General features: G+C 34.0%; 1 protein-coding gene across 7 annotated transcripts; it reads right to left on the bottom strand.

Annotated features, from left to right (window-relative positions):
• LOC149790014 (uncharacterized) lies at nucleotides 1-27308 on the bottom strand. 7 transcript variants are annotated; one of them, XM_089972095.1, is made up of 11 exons: nucleotides 27153-27308; nucleotides 16226-16329; nucleotides 15499-15615; nucleotides 14918-15034; nucleotides 8713-8757; nucleotides 7706-8005; nucleotides 7048-7374; nucleotides 4543-4926; nucleotides 3069-3353; nucleotides 2228-2332; nucleotides 1-813 (listed from the first exon to the last, which is right to left on the bottom strand). In XM_089972095.1, the coding sequence occupies exons 2-11, from the start codon at nucleotides 16296-16298 to the stop codon at nucleotides 467-469; spliced, it is 2100 nt and encodes a 699-aa protein (XP_089828221.1). In that variant the 5' UTR covers nucleotides 16299-16329; nucleotides 27153-27308; the 3' UTR covers nucleotides 1-466. The 7 variants fall into 7 exon arrangements, with proteins under 7 accessions (XP_089828221.1, XP_089828223.1, XP_089828226.1 ...); XM_089972097.1 differs by having other exon boundaries at nucleotides 7051-7374; XM_089972100.1 differs by having other exon boundaries at nucleotides 15508-15615.
• Nucleotides 27309-27581: the final 273 nt, after the last annotated feature.

Below are 27581 nucleotides of genomic sequence, written 5' to 3'. Positions count from 1 at the left end.
TGCTTCACTAACACATGTTTTATCCAATCTCAATCATTAACCTGTATCGTCATACAAGTACATGGAACACGTGTGTTAACATAAAATCATGGATTTTAACACAATAAGGACACACTTTTGCTTTAAAGGAATGTTATTAATACAAAGTAAATATGAATCACGTGCTATAGTTCTTCGAAGGAAGCAAACACACACCTTAGCGTCGTTTTGTGCAAATATTCAGAACCGAAGAGTAATTTCTTAATAGTTTACAAATGTCCATATTGATATACTGACAAACGTATTTGGTACAAACGCAGGTTTAATAGCAGAGGAACATTCAAAGATGCACCTTGTTGTGTATTATTGCAGGTTGCATATATAAGTCGATAGTTAAACCAAATGCTGAGATGTTCATTTTCAATTGGATTTGTTTGATGAGTATAGATACATTCGGTTGTCATTCGCTGTTGGCAAATCAAAAATGTTACGAACTTATCACAGACATGCACACTGGTTCTTTGCTTGCTAAATCGCCGTCTAAATCCATGGTTGGATCCGAGTCTGATGAATGTGAAAAAAGTGTATCGTTCGATCTGCGGGAGCTACGTAGAGAATTATAATCCGACGTTATGGAACTGCGAATACAGGTATTGTTTCTTGAGACGTCTGTCTTTGGCAGTTTAAACATATCTACACACAATTCACCTGTTCCAGACTCGTCGATAGATATTGTTTTCGATCTCGGAGTGTCAACGTCCGTGAAATTCTCCATCTCTGTTTCTGACGTAACTGATGTTTTCGCTGAGAATGTAGTATGTGAACCATGGGAATCTGAATATGTTTAAATAATGGCAAGATATAAAGAGAACAATGAAATTAATAAGAATAGAGAGCCATAAGTTGGACTAGAATCCGTGCACCTATCGCCTAACTCTCTTGCACATATGCTCCAGGGCACTTAGTCACACACGTGAATGCGCTCATTCCCTCCGCCAAACAAAATATCGGAACAAAGTGGAAGGTGCACGAGAACTCAATGGTTAGTCAATTGAATTTAACACCTATCTCTATGCATATATATCCACTGGATATCTATCTAGAATACAACATATACACGTATAAAAATATAAGTATAAATGACAACCTGATTGATAATTTCATACTGAAGTCAACACTGCCACTCATCCAATCAAACAACTCTGACTGACTCTTTCGATTAAGTGATTGATCTGGATCAGACAACTCTGACTGACTCTTTCGATTAAGTGATTGATCTGGATCAGACAACTCTGACTGACTCTTTCGATTAAGTGATTGATCTGGATCAGACAACTCTGACTGACTCTTTCGATTAAGTGATTGATCTGGATCAGACAACTCTGACTGACTCTTTCGATTAAGTGATTGATCTGGATCAGACAACTCTGACTGACTCCTTCGATTAAGTGATTGATCTGGGTTCAAAACTAAATATTTATAACCACTAACATGTTGAAATGTAAGGCCAGATGAAGGTTAAGACCTGAGTACATAAAATGTTTTCACCTACCTGGCAAGGGCGTTAAGCTAGCTGTGGCGCAAGTATGATATATCAAATAATCAAAGAGACAGAAAAACCCCTATCCCTGAACCCAGTACTAACCCAGGAGAGAGAGAGAGAGAGAGAGAGAGAGAGAGAGATGATCTGAGGAAAAGCAGAGGTATGGATGAAATTGTATACCATACCTAACTAATTTAGAAGACGGAAATTATCAATACTTTCACATACTTGATGTTAAATAAGTGGAATGTCATCATAGACTTAGAGAGCATATAAACGATAACCTGTTGTTGAAACATATCATAATGTCGAAATAACATTTATATATGCGTATATATGCCATGAGTGGATGACAATTTGATAAATCAACAGTGTTGATAAATCAAATTTCAACATAAGATTCGTTTAACAGCCATGATATATATATATATATATATATATATATATATATATATATATATATATATATATATAACTATAACTATATGACTATATAACTATATAACTATATATATATATATATATATATATATATATATATATATATATATATATATATATATATATCTCTATATATATATATATATATATATATATATATATATATATATATATATATATATATATATATATATATATATATATAGGCATGCTGAAAGTTATAAAGGAACACACGAACACACAAATAAAGTTCGTGTGTCTTACCGGCAGGATCATGTATGGTTATATGGAAATTAGTCTCATAAAATGGAATTTCGTCGGTAGATTCGGGATGCTGGCTTTCAAATTTAGCAACGAACTCGTCGTATTCTGTAGGAAATAAAAACAATAATTAAAACTAGATATATCTGGAAAGAAGGGTAACATGGCTTATACTTCACAATATCAGGAAGAGGACTCTCTAAACTTTCTGACAAAATATGGGTTATTTCTAAAACTAATATTACGTTTTGATGTCTGTTTAAAGAAAGTATGTCGACTGTTATCTTAACACCTATACTTTTCGATACTTTATGAGATTATAGATGGAAGCCATGAAACATTAATATCACGTGTGAAATGATATAAAGTTTTTGCTTTCATATATCCATTTGAGAATCCTTGAACTTTTGGCAGAATGATAGACCATTTCTCAAGAATAGAAAATACTTTATATCCGAAATTGTCGAGGTTTGACTGGAAAAGTAGAACGTCGATACATTTTCTTAAAGTTTTCCTAAAATCTCCTTCTGCTTTTCTAATTTCGATAATATCAACCGAAGTGTGTTTATACATTTGTGTCACTTGTCAAGCCCTAAGACTTTTTAAATTCCGCTCTAATTTAATTTACGTAACATAAAAAGTATTTGTTTCCAGCTTGCCCCATAGATGCGTTGTATTTCTAAAGAGTTTTCTGAAGAAAAAATCTTATTTATAAAACAACCACTGGGCATGTATATTTGTCATGCGGACCAAAAGAAATACCAAGAAGATGTGATCAAAATGAATCAAAATTAAGTTAAACGCTTCAAGAAATAAATCACAATTTCGAAATACCAGTCCTTACCATGGCAATCATCTACGATCGATGCATCTTTCTTCAATTCCCTTAGCAAATATTCTGGACCATTCTTTTCCATCGTTTCCATAAACGCTAACACTGCATCCTCTCCAAGCTCCAAAACCTTTCTAACAAAGGATGCTGCTCTAGCTGACCTGCTTTGAGCAAGCTGGTTGAAGTTATCTTGGGACAAAAGTCGGCGATCTAGGAAAACCTTCTTAAAATTAATTGGGTCTATTTCATCAACGACTGTGTCAAACTTCTCAATGAGCCTTTGGCGAAACTTTCCGACTGTATGAAAGTTAAAACGAGTAGTTATTATAATGTGATTGGATTAGATAGGTACATAATGTATTCAAAGAGGGATATGAGAACAGTGAAGCATGTAAGATATAAGTTGTTTATAAAAAGCTCTAACGTTCATCATTCAAATGCTTCCAATAATTTCATGTCTTGCAGGAAATCGGAAACAACAGAGAACGAAAGAATGTACGGAATATATATATATATATATATATATATATATATATATATATATATATATATATATATATATATATATATATTGGGGGTGTGGGGGTGTTGATACGGCGACACATATATACTAAAGCACAAACAGGTGATATTTCTCTCATTTTAAAATGTTTAAAATATTGTTTGTCCGTCACAGAAACTGATTGGGTAAGTGTCTAGGTTATCTAGTACTGAGGCAATTGGAGTAAGGTGCCTTGACCAAGGGAAAGCCGCGATAGCTGGCCTAGGCGAGGCCAACATGACAACTGCAGGAGAACAACGGAGTCAGCCCAGAAAACTCCAAGCTAGTAACCCATGAGCCATGTTGCTGCCATACCCTGTATACAATGACAATAACATTCAGGGCGCACATTGGCCTCTTCATCCACCTGCTCATCCACAGACCATTCGTTCCAGCTATAACACTGGATGACATGCGTTGTCCTCATTGACTCGATGGACGAACTCGCATTGCCATTAATCGTTTCAAGGTTGCAAATGTATTTGATGCTGATATAGGTTAATTTTTCTTGTCCGTTTAAAACAAATCATCGGCGGTTCCATTTCATTTCTCCTTAACAATCTAATACAATTTACCGATTTCTGAATATGAAGTCAATGTAAATATATGGTACTTATTCAAGGTACCAACTATCTGCTTTTTTATTTTTATCAGTACGAATTAACCACGCTTTGCAAAATCTTTGTTTCTAAATAACTATCGTATTCTAACTTCTCAGTAAAGTTGAACAGAAGACAAAAGTTTAAGCACACACTTTGCACAATAATTTTAAAGTTATTTTCTTTCCCGTTGGGTCAGTGAGTTCTTGCATGCCATGTTTGCCCACATGTTTTCACATAGTTGATTTCTGTTGGCACAACACTAAGTTACATTGAAACATGGTGTGATTTACATGTGGGGTATTTCATTCAATTTCAATATGATCATCAATTATATCCATCTTACCATCACTTCGACCACTTTCCTGTATTACCCTTTTTCCCAGCAACTGTATCTTGACGGTCAAAGGTCCTTGGGGAAGAATCCTCTTTGTCTGTTCGTCGCTCAAAAGCTTTCTCACCAATTTTTCCAAACTGCCTTGTTGACAAAACTCTACAAGTTTCTTGTATGTTTTCTTTGAGCATGGTATCATATGAATAATTAAACTGCCAAAGGTAGCTTCTATAAACAATGATCCAGTCTCTCTGAATAACATTTCCCCAACGTATTCTCTTTCGTCGTTATTTATTTGCTCAACAGCATAAGCTTCTGCCTCAAGAAGCGGTTGGTCGTTTGCGCCACAGAGTGTTATCTTTATCTTGAGTTCAATTTTTGGTTCTTTTGACTCACCTGGAAAAATATATACACTTTTGAATCTCGTATCTTGCTCATGTAAAATGCTTTTGGATGGACGAAAATAATCCGAAACATGTTTCCCCTTGTTTAATACAGGTACATGTTCACAACTATCGAAGATAACCCAGTCTTGTCTTTATCTCTAGTATATAGTTTTCACTGCATCTGCGTAAAAGCAGGGGTTTATGATACATTTATTAAACATAATTTCACAGAGAATTTGACTCTTGCTCACATAAGTTAGTTCACTATTCTACTACTATTAGGTTAGAATATATTCTTTGTCATATGCAAATATGTGTGGTATCTTATTGTCAAGCTTAAGTTGGAAATGAAAGAACATGAAAATAATAGTAAACCAGTTCATTTGTCTTCTTTGTGGTATTGTATTTTAGAAATCTTTGAAAGAAACGGAACGTCCATATAAATTGTTAACATATACTAGGTGTTAAAGCACACTAAAGTAGCACTACATGTAATAAGATCTTAACTTTATCTAATATATCTGATATGACTAAAATGTGTTTCTGATGCATATCGATAGATACTAATCCTGACGAAATATACATATGCTGCAATAAATATTCCATCTGTCGAATTAAAGAAATACGTAATTATACGTAAGGTGCTAATATAAATATGACGATTTTGGAATTGCATAGAGTATAACATGTACATATATTACGCCTGAACATTTTAAAACACATTCTCCTCAATCAAATACCACATACATATTCGTTGTTTTGTCGAATACATACGATGGCTACATATTGTCAGCTAGACAATGATAACAAAAGTTTAATTAAAGAAGACTGATAACATCACGCGGTAAAGATGCAGCCATGCTTTTCTTGACTTGCTGATGACATTAATATCAAAACTTTCTCGAGTCTCAAAAGTAGAAACGAACCAGAACTTTGGTCGGAATTAAAAGCAAACCTTGATTTCATTCAAATTTCAATTTTGTTCCATACGAAAACTTGTTGAATAGCGTGAATGCAGTTTACCAGATTTTTACTACTGAATTATTCCCAATTTTCTATTTTGGATTCAAACATGAGTAAGCGGTTGAAAGTACCAAGTGAAGAAGACCTTTTACCAAACATAGGTACTCTAAAATTTGTTAATGTCATGCTTCCATTTTTGGCCAAAGCTGATCGAATTACAAACTATTAGGCAAAGAGGATCAATATAACTTTTTGAATGATATTGTTTCATATAAAACACAATAATTGCATTTGAAAGAGCCACTGCATCTCCAGCTCAAACTGCCATATGGAAAGGAACAAGACTGTATATATAAGGACATTTATGGGAGGTGTGATTGGGTCTACAATTTCCAGCCAGATATTTCATGTAGCGCGCTGTCACAGGCCAATATATTCAAAGTTTTGTATCACGTATTCTACCCAGGCAATCGCAATGATTTCACACTTGCTGTGCACGGAGCGATTCTCTCTGCAAAGGACTTTGTCGTCAGATGAACCAATTCCCTTCTGGGGTACGGACCTGCTGTCTTTTTCTATACAAATTGTTCCCACCTCCACCCCATATATATATATATATAAATAAATATATATATATATATATATATATATATATATATATATATATATATATATATATATATATATATATATATATATATATATATATATATATATACATACACGCGAAACGAATGACTCTTATATTTAAAATGGATCTAATTAATCCAAATCTTCATTGGTGACACAAATTTACTTATGCAAAAATTACTTGTAAGAAGTGTTACGATAAAAACTGAAGCATTTCCATTTCTATGATAAACAGTGACCGAGTAAAGTTAAAGGGATAAAACCATTACGAATACTAAAATATGAAACGTTTAAGTAAAATATATCTTTGTCCTAGTGGGATATAAACTATGTTTAATAATAATTAACGTTTGATAAAAGGTAATTGGTACGTAGTTCGAAAGTATTTATTGTCAATAAAAAAACAGGGTATAACCAGGTCCAAATTAACACTTTAGTACTTTTGATAGTTTGCAAAACCTTTAGGCAGCAGTGGTCGCTATTCTACATTTAGCGTACTAAAACAGTCTTCAGTATATTTACATTGAAGTTTACATACTACCGTGGTTAGCGTCATCCATATAACTTGAAACCAACTTGTCCAGACGACTGGCAAGTTGTTCCGATCCTGTCTGCTTCAAGGCATGCAACAACAAGTTAAACGCATTAGGCAAGTTGTCCAGTATACGCTCAAGCAAGACCATAGACTTCTCTCGTCTGGATTTGAAAGCAATATCCGCTATTTCGTCTATTTTAAATATGTCGTGCTCCACGAAAAATCCCAGAACCTTATCTGGATCAAGTTCCTCCATGATGTACGATTTTTCCTGAATTATCATTCCTCTAATGTTTCTTTCATCTGCTGTAGTCCAAGCGGCACTAAATCCTGCAAGATCAGAATAATTATATATATATATATATATATATATATATATATATATATATATATATATATATATATATATATATATAGAGAGAGAGAGAGAGAGAGAGAGAGAGAGAGAGAGAGAGAGGGACAGAGACAGAGAGACAGAGAGATAGAAAGACAGAGTGACAGACATAGAGAGAGAGACTGAGAATGAGACAGATCAATGCATAATACATATCGTGCTCGAATGTTGATCTTTGTTTGTTGTATTTTAATGTATTTCATCGTTTACCTTAAAAATAATGAGCTGCATAACGCGTAAATATAGACTGAGTTTATTTTCACTTACCCTTAAGTGCTTTGTCATCATTTTGCAATTCAGAAACAATATATTCCTGGTCCGTTTCTCGGAGAACATCGATAAAGGTTAAATAACTGGGAGGCTTTGAATGGACAAGTTTTTGAATCAATAACTCTGCGCTGGCTCTTTCAGATAACACTTTTTGAATTGCCCTTTCATCATCCAAAGACAAAATTCCATCTTGTACTAGTCTTGCGGTTACACATTTTGCCATTAGGTTTTCCAGCAGATATCGGTAGTTTCTTTGCAGCTTCATTTGATGTTCTGGTGATAGGCGATCTACGTAATCTATCGTATAAGCATTTGAATCATTTACAAGCAAAGATGTATAGACTGTATGCGACTGATATACGCAAACATTATAGACTGTGTGTTAGTTTCGTTGCTCGTTATGCCCAGTTTGTTTTTATCTATTATTAATTTAGCTGGCTCTTATTTTGCTTTTACTTGATATTTGTATGGTTCTGGTTTCTTAGACATTACCATATTGCAATGTGCGTGCACCAGTGCTGTTCATCGTTACTTGTTTATGTTTGATTCCTTCGTTTGGATAAATAAACGATGTGTGAAGGGTGCTTGTGTTTTCCATGTGACTTGTAAGACAAAGTTGTTATTCATATGCCGTTTTAGTATGTATTCTGGTTATTTCGTTTGCCTAACTTCTCTACCCCACAAACACATGATATTAATCGGGTACTATTCGGAACTATCTGTGTTTACAGTGGAGAACTTACGAGTTAGACAAAATAATGAAAAAGACGAGGTAAGAATTAAATGCTTTGTAACAAATGTTTAAAAATTACAATGTGCATATTAATCTTTATTAGCAGTTGGTATTAAGCCCAAACTCTGAAACATATCTACATGTATAATCACTATAGGAAACTTTAAGTCGAACTAATACCAAAATAGGAATATGGCTGATCAGAGTTTAAAACAATCTAATAATTGTAATGTCTTAATTATTTCTCTATCCTTTCTAAATATTTAATTACCTCGGGTTGTAGATTTAATTGTTTCAAGAGGCTTCTTCTGACTGCCTGAAACAATAAAAAAGAACTAAGAGTTATTTATATGATCGGTAGCATTTCATTTTGTTAATATTAACTTTATCACAAAAAGGATAATAAAGGTAATAATATAACAAACAGATGTTTTCTTGCTTACTAATAAAATGTAATCAAAGGATTTAATACATTATGTTCAATGTATGCTATGCTATAAGCTAGTTATGTGGGGACAATGAATAACATAGGTATACTTTTGTTGTAGCCTATTTCATATTGACCTTGAAGTAACGGTACGATTCAAAATATCATGTCAAAGGAAAGATACATTTAAGAACATTGTAATCAGTTGCTCATTCCTCCCATTGAACACTATAAACTTTAGATGTCAATAGCGGAGGCAATCTTCATGAATGAAGTTTCTTTGACAGAAAAATTAACTAATCTAAAGCTTATGGTGAACGTGAGTATACAGTAAGTAGAACGGTAGGAATTAAAATAAGTGTCTAGAAAAAAGATGATATTCTGTCCTCGTATGTAAAGATATTTTAAAAATTCATGACTCTAAGTCTCATAATATTAATACATGAATAAAACATATTTTTATTTTATTAAATTTGTATTTCATGGGCTGGTGATGGAAGTAAATGCAGTATTTATCAGCGTCGAAATTTCACAATTAGTTATGAGCAGTGTTACTCATCGAGGAGATTTGAAAATACTGTTTGCTCATGGTGAACAATTTATTCACATTACAATGTTACTTTAAATTATATGGTAAATACAACCTTAATACTTCACAAATTTATGTCTGTACTAAGTTGGGATTGTGCTGCTGTCGTACTGTTTCTACCTACATTTATTATGTGCAAATACATCACAAACTGCAGTTTATTCAACGTCCTATTCTATTTCAACCCGTAATAGACAATTACAGATTTAAAAAAAAAATAACTAATCAGAGTTTTAAACAATATAATAATTGTAATTTCTTCCTTTCTTCTCATTCTTGTCTAAATTTTATGTTACCTCGGGGGCTGTGTTTAATTACTTCGAGAGGCTTCTGCTGACTTCATGAAAAAATAAACAGAACTGAAATTTTTTTATATTATAAGCAGCATTTCATTTTGTAAATATTACAGTGAACACAACATTATAGTAAAGGTAATAATATTACAAACATATGTTTTGTTGCTTACTAATAAAATGCAACCAAAGGATTTAATACATTATGTTCATTTTATCTATGAGATAAAGAGTTATGTGGGGAAAATTAACAACATAGGTAGACTTTTGTTGTAGACGATTCATGACGTCCTGTTTAAAGTAGGATCCATTTAACAACATTTTAATCAATCGATCGTTCTTCCAATTGATCACTATAAACTTTAGAGGTCATTAGTGGAGTCAATCTTTATAACTGAATTATTTTGCATCCCTTGTGACATATGTAGATGTAAGGTTACTTATCTGTTATAACTTACACTTTAGAAATACGAAATTCATCATTAAAACATGCTCAGTTTGATTCTTCAACGGGAATGATTGCATTATCTGATTTCAGTCTTGTTGCACGTGAAAAGTCATTTGTAATCAAGCTGACCATCCACAAATGTAGGAGTGTACCGGTTAAACAGTTATGTCAATTGAACAGTTCACTGTCACCGATTGTTGTGAAACAAAACATTAAATAGGTTATTGTTTTCGTTCTAAATTTGCTAAAATAAGACAACATGAGAAACAGGTGTCTACCAATTACACTGTACTAAAATGAAAACATACAAAGAGTGTTTTTTATTATAAGTAGGTCCTACTACTCATTGCTTTTTTTTTTATCCGACAATATTACCCAGGATCAAATCATCAGAAATCCTCCTTTACGTTGCAAATTGAGTTAGACATAATTGTGGCAAATGTCGAGAGAACATGTATTAGAAACGGTGACAAAGAGATCGATATAATAAAAGAAAAAAATATACTAAAGAAGAGAAGTGAACAAATATATCGATCCCTAATATATCGTAGACCCGGAAAGTTAGTCTGCAATCATATACCTTCAGCAGCTCTTTTTCTTTATATATTCAGCAGGAAGAAATAATAGTCATATATATTAATCACAACATGTACAACATGGTGGGATATTATGTTGTATTTGGGAGCTGGGTCGTCGATATATATTTCAAAAGAATTGAGTTTTGTTTCAAAGAGTTATTGTCGAACATGTTGACAAAGAAAACTATATAACGTACTTATTTGTCAATGCGTCTTTAATGCTAGAACAGTATTTTTTTTGCACAAACTGCTTTCTATATTTGACGGCATAGTATCTTCGTAAGTTTATGCTAACAATTTCCAAAATGGTATCGTTTCATTTGTGTTCTAATTTAAAATTCTTTCACTGTTCATTTCATGTCCTCAGATGATGACTTATACATACAGGAGTTGTTTTTTAATGTTGTGTCGGGGATGTTTTTAATGTAATGTTTCATGAACTATGCAGTACAATATTTATTATTATAATCACAATATGGTCTTTTCTGAAATCATAATTAAATAATATGTTTAAATAGAAATATTTATATTTGACCTTGTAGAAGTGGAACTTGTACTGTACCGTGCCGTAAAGTGCCCTAGCTCTGTGGATAACACACTATATTGATCATCAGTCAGGATTATAAAACGCAGATGAGAGAGAGAGAGAGAGAGAGAGAGAGAGAGGGAGAGAGAGAGAGAGAGAGAGAGAGAGAGAGATTATAATTGGAACACATCCGTTTTAAGAGTAAAAGACACAATCTTTGTGCGAGTGCATCGGTGTGTATGTTTATGTAACCGTAACCAAAAATGCACAAATTCATAACGTATACTATTTATGGTATAAAAGGTATTTTCTTGCGTATAATGTATCTCATGAAGATTCATGATTAAATAAGATGACAATGCTCGATATGTTTTTTACTTTCAGGCCAGGTTTCGACTTGTACCGTTCGATACAGTAGATGGTACTACCTGCGACTGTTGATCCAGAATGGACAGCCACACGTGGTACCCAATGGAAAGTCATTTATAGTGGATCAGGAGGCCGAGCAGATATGCTCATGCCCGCCTGTGATGACAGAGGACAAGGGCTGTGTGAACATCGCCCGGCATCAGTTCAGGTACCATACGAGCTGATGGCTATACACTGCATCCGGGCATGTTTCCATACGACTCGACAATGTCGTGCCACTAGATTAAGACATGCCTTTACGAGTGAATAAGCCCGACTTTACGCAATTTTCCCTCATTTTAAATCCACCTCACCAGGCACTTTCAAGTCCTTTGGTTATGGACGAGCGGCAAAGCAGCAGGTGTGGATACAATGGGAACTGTAGCTGTAGACCTGCACTTAGGCGGCCCTTGGACAGGAAAAGCAGTGAATCTCTTCGAGTCCCGTGGGTAACTGAGGAGCCATTTTTAGCATCACATTGCTCAACTCCAATAACGAGGAATGAGCTAGAAAAGGTGGCTTAAATATTGCTCGCTTGACCTTACCCATGGCCAGAACACCACAGATTCTCATCTTAGCGGTTAAAACAGAAATTATAAAACTACAAGCCACAGAACCCATCATCGGTGGCTGGAATGTACGCACACTAACGAAAAGAACAACAGAAGAGATGTCAGAGAAGACCAGCCCTAGTTGGTAGAGAACTGGCCAGGTTCAACATTCAGATAGGATCCCTGAGTGAAACTCGCCTAGCTGAGGAAAGACAGATCTCAGACGTAGGAGCTGGATACACCTTCTTCTGCAGTGGTCAAAGTAGACAGGAGCAACGTGTAGCTGAAGTTGGGGTTGAGATGAAAACGCAGCTGGTCAGCAACCTTATATATCCCGTACGGGGCGTGAATGACAGACTAATACAAATGAGACACCCACTGTATGGTTAAAGGCATGCAACTATCATCATTGCCTATGCGCCCACTATGGCCAACCCTTGGGAGATCAAGGACCTAGAGTCTCTTATTGCAGAAGTTCCGAATGTAGACAAGCTTATCATCCTTTGTCACTTCAATGCTAGAGTTGTCACATATTACCGAAATTAGCCTTTTTAATGGTACAAAGTGACTTATCAAATGCAACAGCAGCATACTTCTGGTACTGAGAAATTGTACTTCATATGTCCTCATTACCAACACAGTAATCCGCCTGCCAAACTGCAACAATACATATTGACGCTCCATACACTGGCATCTTATTGGCTACGTCATCGTCAATAGAAGAGATAGGCAGTTTGTTCGAGTGACCAGGTGACGAAGTCCACGAGAAGCGAACGAGCTTGACTGAACACAAGTTCATAGTCTCAAAACTGAATATTCAAATTGAGCCTAGCAGTCGTCTTTAAGGCAAACACGTGCGCAACAATGTTAATGTCACTAAGTTGAAATAGGAGAATGTGAAACAGGTACTTTTTGAGGAACTGGGCAGTCAACTGGATACAATTGATATAACCTACAAAAATGTCGGGGAAAACCGGGCATCCTTGATATACTCTGTATTCTCAATTGCATCAAATATGATATAGCACACGTAAACATCAAGTTTGGTTTGTCGAGAATTATGCTGCCATGCAAAGACTTCTGCATAAGAAAGACCGGGAACTATTAGACTATCTAGAAGACAGTACTTGATCATCTAAGATATTGAAGCTTCGAACAAAATCAAGAGGACTTTCAATCATGTGACAACCTTTGGGCATCTAATTGCTCTCAGTAGCTGGCAAATTCTTTGCCATAATTATGCTGAATCGCTTTGTGTATCACACCACAACAAGGGAGACAGTTTGGCTTCAGGAAAGGACGAGGGACCACATACATGGTGTTTGTAGCTCGTCTACTCTAGAACAAACATAACTTCAATATGTACACAAAGCTGACCTGACAAAAGTCTCTAACACTGTCAGTCGAAGAATGGAGTCATGCAGTGCTGTGTGTTGGCCCCAACCCTCTTCAGCATGATGTTCTATGTCATCCTTAATGATACTTCATATGACACTGCGATCACCATCAGATATCGGAATGACGGCAAGCTGTTCAGTCTGATAAGACTACCGGCAAAAGACGATGTCACATTAAGTGACTGTTCGTGATATACTATTTGTTGGAGACTGTTCCAATCAACCAAACTCTTTTGATGAACGTACAACCTGTCTCGCTTATATCATTTATTATTGAATTACACTATAAAAATAATATTTATATTACCCTCAGATGTGGAACCGTCATATATTAGTCCCACCATGAAAATGTGTTTTCTTTACCGCTCGTTGATCATGAGCTACGTCTTATACACAAACCATTTATTATATGATATTTTGTGCGGCACTCAATATCCTCAGAGTGCTGGTGCGCCGCAAATTCCCAGTTAATTAATAGATTTATTATTTGGTGTAACGACCTCCAAAATTTATTTCTTCTTTCATTTATTTATTTCCTTTAATATGTTCTTTGTTGTTTTCATATTTTGGCAGTCTGTTTTTGGTATTCGAAGATAATCAAATTAAATTCCTCGTGACTGAACTCATTATTTGTCATTGCCTTACACCGGTCCTGTTTAGCTTTCTTAATACAGAAGGTACTGTCTTATTTTTTCCATCGTTATGTCACACAACTTTTTTGCCACAAACCTCAATAAAGTAGAACCAAACCTACTAAAGGGTTATAGGATAGTCATAGCAATTATTTATCTTATTCTAAAACCAGGCATTTCTATACATTCCCATCCTAAAATGCACATTTAAATTGCAATAGATAAATTATAAGGTAATGTAAAATGACAATAATAATTATACAAAATCCCTATCTATCTATATATACGTGTATATATATATATATATATATATATATATATATATATATATATATATATATATATATATATTCCTATCTATCTATCCCTCTATCTCTATCTACCTCTGTCTCTAGACAGTCTGTCTGTCCCTGTCTCTATTTGACTCTCTCTGTCTCTCTCTCTGTCTCTCTCTCTCTCTCTCTCTCTCTCTATATATATATATATATGTTGTTGTTTTTTTCTCGAAGAAAAGTTCAACTGCTTTTCATAGAAGGATAATATCTTTTCCAGTGTAATGCATGCTAAAGAGAAACACAAAAAGTTAAGTATTCTACTGTAGGTTTCTGCTAAGGTTTTCTTGCCTACCACCAATACCGCTGTCGGTGCTTCCTTTCATGATTTCGACAGTAACTGTGTGTATATTATTTGGATCGGTTTGTACTCCGGCGTCTCGTCTTGTATCATTTGAGCCATTTATCAGTCCTAGAAACAAAGAACGACTATATTTGAAAATGTGAAAACTAAATGGACAAGATACATAAACACGTTGTTTTGTCTTGAAACCGTGATACAATAAACATGCATTTTAAAAGAATTACATGCATTTTAAAAGAATTAACTCGCCATTCAACGTAAATCTCAATACATCAAGGAAAGATACCTTGTTTTATTTGCTATAAGGAAAAGAGACTGATGTACTAGAATAGAGACAGACACACGGATAGATAGATAAGAATTCTCTAGTTCTTATCGCTCGTAAAAGATTGAATATATATATGTGTGTGTGTGTGTGTGTGTGTGTGTATATTGTTGTTGTTTTTTTTCTCGCAGAAAAGTTCAACTGCTTTTCATAGAAGGGTAATATCTTTTCCAGTGCAATGCATGCTAAACAGAAACACAAAAAAAATTATTCTACTGTAGGTTTCTGCTAAGGTTTTCTTGCCTACCACCAATACCGTTATCGGTACTTCCTTTCATGTTTTCGACAGTAACTGTCTGGATATGAGTTGAGTCGGTTTGAACTCCGGCGTCTCGTCTTGCATCATTTGAGCCGTTTATCAGTCCTAGAAGGAAAGGACGACAATAATTGAAAATGAGAAAGTTGAATACGACAAGATGCATAAACACGTTCTTTTGCCTTGAAATCGTGATACCGTTTACATGCATTTTAAAAGAATTAACTCTCCATTCCAACGCAAATCGCGATACATCAGGGAAAGATACCTTGTTTTATTTGCTGTAAAGAAAAGAGACTGATGCACTAGGATGGAGACAGACACACGGATAGATAGATGAGAATTCTCTAGTTCTCATCTCTCGTAAAAGATTGAGTGTATGTATATATATATATATATATATATATATATATATATATATATATATATATATATATATATACAAACATGTACATATTATATCAATAAAGGTTTAAATAAATGGAATATTTAATAAATATTGACTTAAACAGAGAGCATTGACCCTATAGGCGGCAATATTTACTATACGAGCTATAATCAAATATAAGTGCTGCCTTTAAAATTGTATATTCATTAAATCACAATTGAGATGTTCTAAATTAGATGGTTCTCATTCCTGACTATAATGAAATGACTTTTATTAATCCATGCATGTAATTGGTTATAATGTAAACAGTGTTTGTTTATTAATATTCACCATATGTACCTGGGTGGATACTGATATATTTGTCGTGTTGGTTTCGAGACGGACTCAATGCGCAGCACCCCATTTTTTTACAACGACATCTGATTGACGTTTAGCTGAAAATAGACGAATAACTTCAAACGCTTTTTCAGATATCGATATCAACTTCGATACAACATAACTATGCGGCTACTTTGCCAGTATGTATGCATACCTGTTTCCACTAGATAAATGTGCGTGAAGAAGATTGCTTCAGGAAACATACAAGTGCAGCGTAAGGTCATTCTGTACGCCCCCACTTGATGAACTTAGTCGCTAGGACACAACTTGGGAACTTTTCAGGTTTTTACCCATTATGCATGTGTGTTTGTCGATAGATAGATAGATAGATAGATAGATAGATAGATAGATAGATAGATAATCTCTCCGTTTTATTATGTACCGGAACCTTCCAGGCCTGAGAAAAAATATTCCAAGTAGTTGCTACAACAATATACCGCAAACCACAGAAATCGCAAGAACATTCGTAACTTTCCAAGTTATCCTTAGACAAGACTGCAGATGAAGACACATACAACTGCATAATATACACAATACCAGATCTGTGCTATGTTGAGAAGAAAACGAATGATTAACTTATGTAGCCATATTTGCAACAAAATAAAAGCAAGACAAGCCAACAACTGCTACTCAACCGGACACACAGCCGAGTCCTTCGAGATGTTACTGATTGATTCTAACTCGCAGTGGACATACATAAACGTATACGAAATGACTTATATTTTTTAATAGTCCACATAAGCACCTTGCGGAAATTTACCCCAGTTGAAAATAATAACCTTCCCTATGCAATCTAGTCACATTTTCATTAATGTATTCTTTTATCACCCGTACGAAAACACTTTGAAAATAGGATAGTACTCTTTATATGATAGCAATAATAATAGTTATACCACTAATAATAAAAATATGATTAATAATAGTATATTATTTTTATCATTGTTATTATTATTATTATTATTATTATTGTTATTAATTCTTCACTGTTGCGCTGCAATATTCCAATTATGCATTTCCTTTACTATTTCTCCAAGAATAATTTTACAGGTTATAACGACTTCAGGAAGACCGTGATATACTGTTATATGCCATTGAATTATTCGCTTGTATCTTTTATGGTGTCTGCAGGTTCTTATTATGTCAAAACAATTTAGCTCTTGGTAAGATGTATTCGCAGTTGCATAAATCTTCAAAATTCGACTGTTTTCGATGAAACTTCTCTCTAGGACAGTATCATAAAAGACCTTTGTTCAGATGGGTAATTGTACTTTATTTCCTTGTTTACGTATTTACGTATTATTTAGAAATTCTCCCCTGAAAATCTGTGAATGTATATTGAAGAAAGCAGATTTGGAAGTGTGTACAATTGACTTGCTTCTTATATATACATTCAGAATGAACGAAGATTTAGCTGCCGTCCTTTCGAATTGGAGAAAGCTCAGGATATCACATGGACTCATATTATAATTAATACCCCATTCAGTCCAGGTCTAAAAGGATGCCTGTCAAACACTATCACCAACTGTTTGAAGGATAGAAGCACCAGAGCTAAGGTAGAAAGCACCCTTTCTGAAAGTTATCCTCAGGAGGCTGGTGCAGTCAGGCCAGCAGTTTGCATGACACCATGTTCGAAATCAAAATTAACAGCATATTGAGATACCAAAATCCAGGAACTGTCAGCTAACTTTATGTTGACGACTTTCTGGCATGCTATTGAATGTCAATCAAAGATTAGTATACACAAAACTCTAAAACAGAAGAAAGCAGGTTAAATGTTCGAAACAAAACACTAACTGTATGAATTTCTGACGTTTCTGTGGTTTTATATCTAAGGGCTTATTTTTGACCTAATTAAATTTTATTCTACATTTTGGATACCTCAGGGGCAAATGTATAAAAATGTATAAAAATGTACTGAATTTAATACGAATCGTGTCAACGACAGATTGGAGAGCTTATCAGCAGGTATTGCTTTGGCTGGACATGTCATTACTAAAATCGAATAACGCTTGGTCGTGTAGGCATCATCTTGCAAATTATAGCTACAGATTCGTGATCAGGCGCACACCCAGGGACATAGAAGTTCTCTGAGTACACTTATAAAATTCCTTCCCCTTATCAAGCATCTATGTTAAGGCAAATGCACCATCGCTTTTTTCTCCGAGGAATGTAACTGGTTCCGCAGTAAGATACTAATATGTTCGCTACTCCAAATATCAAACCTTGTAAATACAGAAGCAAATATTAATTCCGTGTTTTAAAATTCGAATTTCTCAACAATTAGAAATAAGGAAAAATGTTGAAGCATTGCAAAGTACAATCCCCAAACGTACCACCGAGTTTATCGAAATATAGATTAATTAGTGACTTTTGTGAATTAAGATTGTCTTCAACAAAAATTATTATTTTCAAGAGTAAACTAAATGACACGAGAACCTCTTATTGTAGCCACATTTCACTGTATATAGAAGGCGAGGAAAATGTATGCAAAGTTGGAGATACATAGTGATACCTCATTCCAATTTAGTCAATTACCGCATTAAAATCTCTGTCTTTAGGGAGGCAATTCTGATTATACACGAAACGTTGTTCTATATGGAAAACTCTTAAAACATAATCACATCGTCCTTTTATATATTGAAACACTTGAAATTCGACAGCGCATTATATTAAGAAGTCATGATTTTCTCGTGCAATCTGGGAAATGTATTATGTACTGTTGGCTGCATCTTCACGTCGGCATAACATATCATGAAAGGACATATAAAACAGCCGAGACGGCCTTGCTTTGATCCGTTCCGAATGGACGATTCCATGCACAGGCTTAAAATATTGAATAAATCAGCACGTTTGTCATATCTGCAAAGTCTGTGGAATAAAATGTCCGACAACAAACTTAAGAATATCAAACACACTATTGAAAATAAATGGAGCGATGATGTGACGCTGGGCCGATAGCATATCGGACAGACGTACCTGATTTTGTAAAGAGTGAACCTCGATATGATTGTGTTCCCTGCCAGTGTCTTCCATGTCCGTTTCCTCCCTTTCAAACAGAAGTATTTTGACAAGCAATGCTTGAAAACTTATACGAGTACCATTAGAGAAAGAACAAACACGTTTAGTGATCTTAATTGTTACTATAATTTGGATTTGATATGCATGTTATATAATTTTTGCGTGCTTATGTTTTATGTTTTATTTTGTTGCACTGAGTTATACATTTATTGGCAAGGCTTTATGCTCCTAATTCCTGAGGAATTCATTTTTTCATAGTTTTGAAACAAAAGCTTTTGTTGATACTGGTTCCCCATGTTTGTGGTGTGGTGCTGAAAAGCACTTCAACATGCAAACAAAGGCAGCTCATTAGCATTAACTGATTGAATGGCATGAACGTGAATAGTGTGTACATCTCAGAAAAGCTATTTTTTGTTAATTTTGGTGAAAGTACTCGACTGTGTTTTCAGTCAAATGTGAGATGTGATACTTCTTGACTGAAGCTGTTGTCAGCAACAACCATGTCCACACACCCTCAAACACTGATAGTTTCCCATCCCATTTACCCACCTACCAAGGTCCTCTTCGTCACGTGAACTTCCGGTTTAAACTGTCAGTTGAAAATTGTTATAATATTCAATCATCTTGCTGTTTGCAATTTATTTTTCTTCGGTAAATAATTAATTAGAGACTGTAAAAGTAATACGGCAAAATATTTTTACGGCAATTAAATAATAGAGACTATAAAATCAGATTGTTGCAGAAAAGAAGGAAAATTAAGAGAATTATCACAAGACGCCACCAGAGTGCGTATATAACATAAATGTTACTGTGAATGTTTAATGGCTTGTGCTTGCATGGTCGGAATTTGTACACAAAAGTTAGAGAAAATATTTCCCGACAGAAAGGGCTATATCACTCGCATGGACGACCAGTGACCAGCATACATTGCTTACATGTAAGAATTTACAATATAGAACGATGGATGTTAAACGTATCCGGATACAAATTTATTTATTTTCGTACATAAAATGCGTAGTTCAATCACTCTCCAAGCTACAGTTTTGTTTATCCTACTTTACATATTCATGCCACCTATAGCTATGTTGTTATTGTTTATGAATGATTTATGCAACATCAATTAAGACCTTTTTCGATGTTACAGATGGACAAATCAACATTTCTAGTCTCTTGAATATAGTTTGTTATCACACGTATCTCTGTCTACACTTTAATTCCATCCAAACTTGTAAACACGTATAGGTTATCTATTGTTGCTAAAACTATTAAAAATTGTTATTATTTAATTTTTGTCTCAGGTGATCATACTGTATCGATTAGCATCAGCGATCTTATTGAAATGATTTAATGTTTGTTTGTGATGTGATTATGACTCATGAGGTGCCGCTATTGCAACTTTTTATCTATTCCATTTACAGTTGCTTTTATGTTTCAAACATCATTCTCTCATGGCAGCTTTAGGTATCAAGCTACTGAATGAACCTTGACCAGAGCTATGAAAATCTAACAGTTAACAAAGTAGTTTCTAACATATGAGTATTCTTATTTGTAAAACTGGTGACGCGTAATTACGAACACGTATGGTGGTTGTTTTGATAATATGTGGTATTATAGTTTCCGATTAATGAGTAACATGTGAGATTATAATAGAGAGTAATCATTTGAACTAGTCTTTGAATCATATTATTTTAGTTTTCTTTGTACCAGGAAGTAACTATTGTAAATTTGATTAGCTCTCGTACTCGCAAATATTACCTACTGGATGGGAAAGTAGTTTCGTGAATTAAAGTCAATTACACAGATATGACACCGATTTATAAATAAAAGTTGTTACGAAATGAGAAGTAATCATGTTATACTGAACTTACCGCAATATGATATTTGTTGACGCACACATAACAGTTTTTACATAAGCACTGCTTATAAACGTATTTATAATTGAATAATGAAAAAGGAAGTTAACGCATTATTACATATAATACATATACGATACAAAAAATACAATGCAGAATAATCTGTATTCAATGCCAGAAGTGAAATACAAACACTAGCAATAGACGTTATATTTTAACGATACCACATACAAATCTTTACAAGATTTCAAAATTGTCAAATTATAAATATTCATATTTAAAATTAATATAAGGCAGATCATGCATATATCAAAAAGTGACACAACTGCAAACAGCAAATCAAATTATATGAAAAATTTAGAAACATACTTTATAAATTTTACAATTATGATTAAACATACACGTTTGTGTATATATATATATATATATATATATATATATATATATATATATATATATATATATATATATATATATATATATATATATATATATATATATATCCATTGATCACGACTAAATATTTAAGTAGTTATGTATTCTCTTTTGAACTGTATCTTAGATTTTTATATTACTCTTATGAGGCGATATGGCGATATGGCAAAAATATTGGTTATAATAGTGATAATATTTATTCCATTTTGCGCCATAAAACCATCTGTGGTCAACATGTCGTCACATGTTATGCCACAAGAGTCAAAATCATGAACACCTAAGATTAGTATTCTTAATGTAATTGTTACCTGCTCTCTACCAAGTTTGTAGCGAGATAATGAAATTTTGGTCCTTGATTTTCTTATATTTCTTGCTCCTTGTGTCCCAACTTCGTAATATATCAACAGGTATTTTTTCTGGGTAATCTAGACGATACTACAAAACAAGCCAGGAAGATGTATCCAAGTCAAAGGTCACATTAAACGGTCGTGTTCATCCACGCAAGAACACAACTCAAATTTGTATAATAGCAATTGTCACTGAAGCCCTTACTGTCACGTTTATGTTTTGATTCAAAGGAAGATAATGCTATCACTATGCAACCTTATATCCTCTCGACTAAATATTTTTAGACACTCAACGTATGTTATATTCAGCGTGATCACAATGCATAAAGTAGTACAATAACTCTTATTTGTCTCCTTGCCAAATGTTGGGGTTATGATCAGGTTTTTACACTGTTATTTGATAGGCAAACCTAATTAATACCAACGTAATGCCATGTACAAGCCTATTTATGAAAACGAACATGCCAATTAAAACTTTTATAGAAACAATTATTCATCATGCATAATATTAGTCCTTAGTTTAACTGATACTATAACTTCCATGTATAATATATCTCAGAATGAGGAGAATGTTGAAATTATTATTCTGCTTGTTCCCTCTATTCATATTTTTCCATTTGCCGTGCTTCATTCATACTATTCTGTCATATTTATATTCCTTGACCTTTATTCGTAGCTCTGAATTCGTCTAAACATCTAAAAACGTCACATTACATTTGTCTTGCAAACTTTTAGGCCCATAATACTCTGCGAACTTCCGATGAGGTCTATTTAAGCGATGCTCATTAAAACAGCGCTCGTGCGTAGCCAACTTTGCACTTGACGTCCTGGGACATTATTTGCAAGGTGTGAATCTTTATTTCTTCCCACTGTTAAGTCCAATATTGCTTTCTTTGGAACAGAGTGTGTGGCAACTATTTAAGAATCTCACTATCGTTATTAAATATTTCCGAATATATTCCATATAATAAAAAATAGACTGACTACTGCAGATTTGATGGTAGCCTACTCGACCCGTCATTTCTGCCTGGTTATTGTGTTTGACTCCTATCCTTTTGAAAGTTCCTTTGGTCTATTTACGGTTGGCATGTTTGCGTGTAATATCTGTAATGGAGCAGGTCATCACCACTTATGATTGTATATATGGGCCTACTACTTTAGGACTAAATATTATACAATACATTACTAACAGAGTCATTTCGTCTTCCTGTTTGTGTAACTCACGGTAACAACACTTGCAATAATGTCACTAAAGGGAACGACATATATTAACACCATCGCTCTCAGATTACCTGAAACTGTATCGAAATAACCGAGTAAGAAGCAACAGAGAGATTAATATCTCACCATCTCTTGTTTATATATTCTTGCTTTACATGTGGCTGTGAATGTTTGTGTGCCACCGTCTTTGCAGAGAAATTGCACTGATATAATTTATAATAAAGGGATTTACCGGATGTGGATGTCTTCTGATTGCATACAGCTGCAACGTAATTGTTTGTGGATGGAGGTTAATGTTGTTTTTGAGCGTTAAATAATAACGATGAAGTTTGAACAAAGTATTCTGTATTCAATTAATCTTACTGAAACAATGCAATTAACAAATTACTTTCCTGTTTGGAAAGACGCCATGTCGTTTACATTTATTTGTTCCTAATCCCTCTGTGCAGATCATAGCTAATTTTGTAAATGATTTGTATTTCAAATTTAAGCCTTGTGTGTCTTCCTTTATAGGAACGTTATATCCTCGAAGCTACGCTGACACGGACGCTTGTCAGGGACTTGTTCATCCTATATACATTAGTGAATTCATAACCACAAGCTTCAAAATTCTTGGTTCATTGCATTTTATGTGCAATATCATTTAGTATTTAGAAATATTTTAACAAATCAAAATAGCAAACTATCCATACAAACCAGAAATGCAATATTTCAATGCACATTAAATTGGTATAATACTACAATCAACCAAAACAGAGAAATAAAAACTCTTTTAATTATCTAAGTAAACCAAAAGCAAGTAAATCGAAGTGACAATACATTGAGGTAATTTGTTTCTGAGTTTTTATATAAGTTGAATTTAAATAATCTAATAACATCATCATCAATATCATTATCGTCTTCATTATTTTTATTATCAATATCTGTTACGGCAATTGCATCTGTATTATACACCAGATATTGATCTTGCATTTCTAATATTACAGATTGCCAATCAATTAATTCCATCAATTTTTGCTACAGTAAGATCCACACCATCGTATCCTTCTGCTAAATATAATTTTGAAGCGTTTAAATATCCCAATTATGTGATCAACATGTTGCAATTTTTAATCCGCCGTTTGAAGGTGATAATCATGTATATCTCATAGTTATTGCCCTGTTTTGCCTACTTGTTGCATATGACTTATTTTCTTTAATGTTCTATGCTCTCAAATTACAGACGATACGTAATATTTATTGATAATGATTAACTCCCCAGGCATGTGTGGGGGCAGGTAAATTGCAAGTAGAGATATATTCCCCAAGTTTTCCTTCAAAACTTTCATTATATTCTCGACATTCTTATTTGTTTTCATGGCTGTGACATGGTCTTCACTCAGACATCGTGGGACATGCAGTGCTATAGTTCGATATTATATTTCATCGGGGCCGGTCAGAGTGACATTGTATTTTGTAGAACACCACGTAGGTACTCTCTCAGTACTGAAGTAGTGATAATGCGATATATTTAAAGAAAGAAGGAAGAAACTCAAAGAAAGGACTCGAGGAGCATTGAAACACAAACGTCAGGCGAGTTGAAACTAACTCAAGACTAATACCAAAAATTCGTGGGATTAAATTCTTTGATTTTAATTACAAACTGGGTCTACATATTCAAGATAAGACAGAGATTATCTCTGTTACATATAAAAGGAACTTAAATAAGAACTGAGTACTTATACATGATAAAACATTGAAAACGTCACTTAGCACATAAATGGCAGATAAATATTGTAATTTAATACACTTGCTTACTTAGTTTATTATTTATTATATATATAACGTGCTCTTTAAACTTCTGAGCTTGCCCCAATATGAATTTAAAAAAAAGAAATATGACATTTTATGGAAATTGCGTTATACATATTGAAACATTTGTTTCCTTTGTATCTGGAACATTCCTCCCATATGCTGACAGGTAAAGTTACCTACTATATATATATATATATATATATATATATATATATATATATATATATATAAATGAAACATCCAGGTATGTATATTGGAAAGAGCTAGAATGCAGATATAGCTGGAACTGCAAAAGAAGACATGTACATTTATATAGACGAATAATGAGATAAATCATGGAAATAGGTTTGGGAGAAAGAATCAAATCAAAACTGTTTGTAATCATTTATTTATTTTCTAAACTAAAAGATTTATAACTCCTATGTTCTCCATTTACCTAACAATTATCATTTAGTCACCTTTAAATCCGCGACAAATATCAAACTATCTGAGGATCTGACTTTTGAGATCGATTTGAAAACACTTATTTTGGCCGACTTACTTGCTTGCGAATTTCTTGTTATTATAACCAAAACACAGCCGGTGGGTGCTAAATTTTTCTAGCATCAATCACGCTTTGGACGAAATCGTTCTGGCAGTTAATCGTTCGGGATGAGAACCCCTCATTTCTAAACATATACCTGTCACAGAAAAATCAAGACTTGGATTTTTAGTAAATGACACATATTTGCCATAAAATCGCCGTCATACATAAAAACAAGTTTTGAAAGGTGAATCTGACAAACTCTCCGAGGCTAAGAAAATGTTTTTTATTTTGTGTCCCTCACTCAGCTGTGTGACTTGACCGTGGGCTATCAGTATGCAAATGTGAGCTTGACAGAACCGAATATATCCGAATACATATATATATATATATATATATATATATATATATATATATATATATATATATATATATATATATATATATATATATATAAAGGGAGAGAGAGATAATTGAGATCAATAAATATACACCAGACCGAACGGAATGTGCTATCCCTGGATTCTTTAGAAGAGTGCTTGATAATAGTACGCAGAATTAACATTTTAATACCAATAATGCTATCATACAGGTTAGAGAATTTTTAATTTATAATCTATTTAGATTCGAACCCAGGTCCGCGGGTAAAGGCACCCATCGCCTTGCCTGCACACACGGGCCCATATTCCATCACGACTAAGCACACATCACCAAAAAATGCAGTTACTAAATGTGAGCAGGTATAGGACAGTAGACGCTTGGGTTATGATCAGTAATAACAGTATATTGGTTAGCAATTTTGGATGCTGGTTAATCATGTGCCTTGTTGTTTACTGTGAATGTGTGAGAACATTCATACCCTGTCCAGGGGGATAGTATGTTTGTGATAGTGTTAACGATCTTACATTGTTTTTGGTTATGTATATGGATGTGTACGCACTCCTACACCAGTGTGTTATAACATATTGGTAAATGTGTGTAGATATTGTGCGATATTCATATCCTTTTCTTTGCTTATAGTTTCTTGTTAGGTTATGGGGACGATTCAAGTGATAATTCTCTTTATAACGGAATCGTGATGAAGTTACGCTGATCGGGCGATAGTGATATTAGAAATATTTACTTTTGTTCATAATAGATTTCAGCCTTTTTTTACACACCCGTTCTTTTAATCCAGAATACGTGCTAGGCGATTGATGTCGGTTCTGGTTACACAAGCGAGTTCAGTGTTGCTTGTTAAATGAGTGATTGTTGGCTAGTGGAATACAGGGTATTGCGAAGTCAAAATGGCCTGCAGGTTAGTATGTGTCCCAACAGTGTTATTGCTCTATCTAAAATAAAATAATTCATACTGACAGCGGGAAACGTCATCTCAATTTGTAATGGCAAAATTCCCGTTTTCACCATATAGCTAGTTGTTTTTTTTTCAAATTACAAAGACAGGTGGAGATGTTATGTTCATTATTAGCATTTAGTTTTCCTAGCTGCTATAGAGCCACATTAAACCTATGTATTTTAAGATGATGTTCACACTGACCACAAAAAAAGCCATTATTGATTATGATAGTGATAATATTTATTCCATTTTGAGCCATAAAACCATTTGTGGTCGACAGGTCACCACATGTTACGCAACGAGAGTCAAAATGATGAAAACCTAATATTAGTATTCTTAATGTAATTATTACCTGCTGCCTTCCATCTTTGTAGCGAGATAATGAAATTTTGGTCCTTGATTTTTTTTATATTCCTTGCTCCTTGTGTCCCACCTTCGTAATATACCAACGGCTAGTTTGTCTGCGTAATATAAACGATACTACAAAACAAACCAGGAAGATTTACCCATGTCAAAGCCCACATTAGACTATCGTGACCATCCAAGCAAGAACACAACTCAAATTTGTATAATAGCAATTGTCACTGAAGCCCTTACTGTCACGTTTATGTCTTGATTCAAAGGAATATAATGCTACCAGTATGTAATCTTATATTCTCTAGACTAAATGTTTGCAAATAATCAACGTAGGCTGTATTCACTGTGATCACAACGCATAAAGTAGTCAATGACAATAAGTCTTATTTGTCTCTTGGCTGAAAGTTTCAACTCACTATATGTA

Source organism: Sinohyriopsis cumingii, chromosome 10 (genome assembly GCF_028554795.1).
Source record: "Sinohyriopsis cumingii isolate HCF-2022 chromosome 10, ASM2855479v2, whole genome shotgun sequence".
Taxonomy (NCBI): Eukaryota; Metazoa; Mollusca; class Bivalvia; order Unionida; family Unionidae; genus Sinohyriopsis; species Sinohyriopsis cumingii.
The sequence above is the reverse complement of the archived record's forward strand: the minus strand, read 5'-3'. Positions and strand labels throughout refer to the sequence as shown.